The 3,910-nt window shown below is 43.4% G+C and overlaps 1 protein-coding gene across 1 annotated transcript; it reads right to left on the bottom strand.

Moving 5' to 3' along the window:
- On the bottom strand, positions 1-1,107 carry GPR15 (G protein-coupled receptor 15). The gene has a single exon (XM_074154451.1). The coding sequence runs from the start codon at positions 1,105-1,107 to the stop codon at positions 1-3; it is 1,107 nt and encodes a 368-aa protein (XP_074010552.1).
- Positions 1,108-3,910: the final 2,803 nt, after the last annotated feature.

The raw sequence follows: 3,910 nt of genomic DNA, 5'->3' as shown, positions 1-3,910 counted from the left end.
TCAGAGGGACACAGAGCGCTTCCTCTTCCTAGCAGCATACTCTCCCGCAACAAAATTGGATAAGGAGTGGCTCAGGCGAGTGTCCAGAGTATCAGAGTTGCTGCCACTGCTGGTGATTTTCACCCATGGGCACAGGCACCGGAGCATGGCTCTGCGGATGTAGTTGTCAAAGCAATAGTAAATGAAGGGGTTGGCACAGCTATTGGCAAAAGCAAAAGGGCTGCTCACCTTAATGCCCAGCTGGGCAATCATGTTGGGGAAACAGTCAGGCTGCTTCAGGAGTCCCAAAAGGATGGCCATAAGCTTGAAAAGATTGAAGGGAACCCAGGAGATAACAAAAGCCGCCACTACAATGAAGACGATCTTGATGGATTTTCTCAGTTTCTTATCATGTTTCCCAGCTCTCTGATAATGCACACAGAGTCTCTTGGTGATGGAACAGTAAAAGGTTAAGATACTCAACAGTGGGAAGAAGAAGGCCAGGATTAAAAGCATCAGTGACACGATCTGTTTGTCTTCTGTCACGGCTTTGTCTGTGCAGTAAGTCTTTCCGTATTGCTTCTTCAGTTCTCTGGACATAAGAGTTGGTATCCCTAAGCAGCAGGATAATAACCAGACACAGATGCAGAGTCCACTGGAATAGGATCTTGTTCTGACCCTTCTAGCGATAGAGGGATGCATGATAGCAAGGTACCGGTCAGCACTCATACAAGTGAGGAGGAGGATGCTGCAGTACATGTTGACTGAGATGACATAGGAACTAGCTTTACAGAGGAAAGATCCTACCCTCCAGCTCCCGTCTGACGCCTCCTTGTCCACCCAGAATGGCAGCGTGATGAGAAAGATGAAGTCAGAAGCAGCGAGGTTGATGATGAAGATGTCGATCAGCCTCTGGACCCGTCGCTTGAAGACCAAAGCTACTATTAGAATGGAGTTGCCGATGATGCCCACCAGGAACACAGCAGTGTACAGGATAGGGAGGAAAGTAGACATATGTTGCAGATGCTGATACTGGCAGTTGTCATCGTAGTAGTAGTCATAGTTGAAAGTAACTGTAGTTACGGGCGAAAGCTGGGTGAGTTCCATTTCTGGCCAAGCTGTCCTCATCCTGACTCTGAGGAAGGCTCTGAGCTCCCCCTAACCCTTCCCTCAAGGTCTTTAAAAACATGTTAGCGAGTGAGGGGGGAGGAGGAGGGGGAGGGAGGAGGAGGAGAAAAGTGGTTTTGGGGGGGTAATCTATATACTTTTAGCCAATCACATAGGCAACGGGCAAGTGACGAGTCTCTGATTAGTCAAAACCCTTTCTTCAGAGTAAACATTTGCTTCTTTTTTTAAAATCAGGTTTAGTTTTACTGATTTTATCTTCATTTTGCATTTGCCTGTATAAGCGAACCAAGTTTGTTTTTTGCTTTTATTTTGGGGGGAGGGGAGGTAGTTTTCAAGATTATGAACCTTTTTTTCTTTAAGACAGGATATTGCTAGTTAGCAGAGGTTCAAGATTGTACTAGCTCAGAAGAAGTCAGAGAACGGTGAATTCAGGTGCCACATTCTTTATCTTTACTCAAAGCATTTTGTATAAATTGCTTTTCAGGGCAAGTTCAACTTTTCTGAGGCTTGGAGGTTTTTACTTTCTTTGTCCGGTTATCATTTTTGTTTTCTGTTGAGAGTAATTGTCTCATACGAACATATTTAGGGAAAAACATTTCAAACTACAGCCTCAATTCTGCCCTGTAGTTAGTTGTTCTGTATCAGTCCCAGGCTCTCCACTGCTCTGCCAGTGCCCCCCTCCCTGCCCTGCAGCCCCTCCAGTTCCCCTAGCCCCGGGCTCCCCACGCCCAGCCTTATGAATGTATTAGGAACTTAGAGGACAGTTTTCAGTGTGTTGTATATTCTTCTGCAATTTGAACCTTGATGTTCCCGTCCCCACGCAGGCTTCCTTATCGGCCACAATCTTGGTCTCCAGTGCAGTGATTTGTTCCTTCTTCTAACTGTGCAGCCCACATGGCTCCTGGGCCATTGTTATGTACAATGCTTGCTTCTCTTGAAGAGCTTCTCTTAAAGACATGATTTTCCTCACCTCTCATTCGCAATATCAATATCACTCCAGCTGTGGCTTACCTTACAGATCGTCTTTTCAGCCTTACATAAATCTAATAAAAATTCTCACTTTTTAAGCTACTGATTTTATTACAGCTTTGTGCAGTGCTTACTAATTTGAAACTTCTACTACTGGTCTTCATCATCCTTCCTCTCTTCTGCAGTTAATTTCATCTTCTTCTTCCTCTCCCTCCCACCAGTATGTTCACAGACCAGGCGTGTCTTCAGAATTCTCAAAGCTTTGAGCAAATTGCTTACCAGAGCATGCTTGAGCCCTGGCTGGATAGATTGCATCCATGTATATCTCCACTGACAAAGAGCAACGCCAAATCGCATGGACACTAAATTTGTCCCATCCAGTGCAGTCTGGATGCCCTCAGGTTCACTCTGCCAGTGCTCGGGTTATGTGCTCCTCTGTGGCAAGCACCTGGTAGACTTCCAGGAGCCTGGAAAAGCAGCCAGCAGCTATTAAACGATGGGCTGCTGGATCAAGGGATATTTAGGTGGGCACTCTTGCTTACGTAGATACACTGATACCTAATAAGGAGCTAGTTATATACGACTGCCTTCCTATCAGTGGGGCACTAGTGGACTCTAGCTGACTATTTTTCATGGAACGTGTAAGGATTTAATTATCTCATTGTGTGTAAGTCAGCCATCCCAAACTCTGAAAAAAAGATCAAGGTGTTTAAAACCACTCTGGTTTAGATTACAGATTTGTATGCCATGTAAGTGTGAGACTGTAAGGAAGCATAGGCTAAAATCATCTTCTCGGCTTCTGAAGATTACAAAGATATACCTACTTTTCAGCTAAGAGTTGTGTAAAAATGCCCGAGTATGTTACAGTTTACAGAAATTATTTTTGATGGATTCAGTGCAAAGGTGAGTTTGGTGTCATCTTTGCTTATTTCTGCTTCAAGGAATGTCTTTCAGTTTTTTTCTTCCAAGAAGCACTGGGAAGTGGAGGCATTCTCTTTCCATCACTACTAGAGTAGAAGATCAGCTGAACTCTACAATCTGCGATATAAGAGTTCTGCCTCTCTTGCAAAGATGGACCTACATGTTATTTTACTCTGCACTTAGATCCTGACAGCTTACATGCAGTTGCAAGCTTTAGAAATCAGGCACAAACTTCTCTCCCTCCATCTCACACCACTACATAATCGTTCTCGAAATCCACTCCTTCCCTCTCCCCATCCCTGAGCAGACAAAAAAGTGTGTAACTTTTTAAAAAGCTTAATGGAACCACAAAAATAAGCATATGTCCATGTATTCTTATGTTTGCAGTTCCTCACTTTCTTGTCTACCTGCAGTTTAATAGCCTTACTTACTAAAATAAAAAATTAGATAGTAAACCTTTTCCAGCAGGGATCAACTCTGTTCTCTTGAATATGCTCGGTATTTCTTGAATACTCTAAATAGATTTGTGGGTGTTGCTGTTTGTTGCCATGTTACAGATGTGACACTTCCTTATCTGGACAGATTTTCAAAGACAGTATGAAGCATTGTCATGAATAATGAAGTGATCTGTAATTAACCAAGTGAAGCAGCAGCAGGCATATTTGTTGTTTGTCTGTAAGCCTTGGGGGTTTTTTGTGTGGTATTGATTCACTTAGGGCTTCATGTAGGGTTTGACTCTTTCCAGAGCTCATTTCCCTAAAGTAGAGCCAAGCTCTCAAAAATACTCAGCACATGGAAATTCCCCTTATAACACTTCTGCATAGATACTCCAGAAAGAAGTACCTCCCTGGAGGTATTCAAAAGACGGATTTTCATTGTGCTTAGTGACATGGTTTAAAGAGGTGGTTTTTTG

The sequence above is a fragment of the Numenius arquata genome, chromosome 1, assembly GCF_964106895.1.
Source record: "Numenius arquata chromosome 1, bNumArq3.hap1.1, whole genome shotgun sequence".
NCBI classification, from domain to species: Eukaryota; Metazoa; Chordata; class Aves; order Charadriiformes; family Scolopacidae; genus Numenius; species Numenius arquata.
This window is presented reverse-complemented; position numbering and strand designations above follow the sequence as displayed.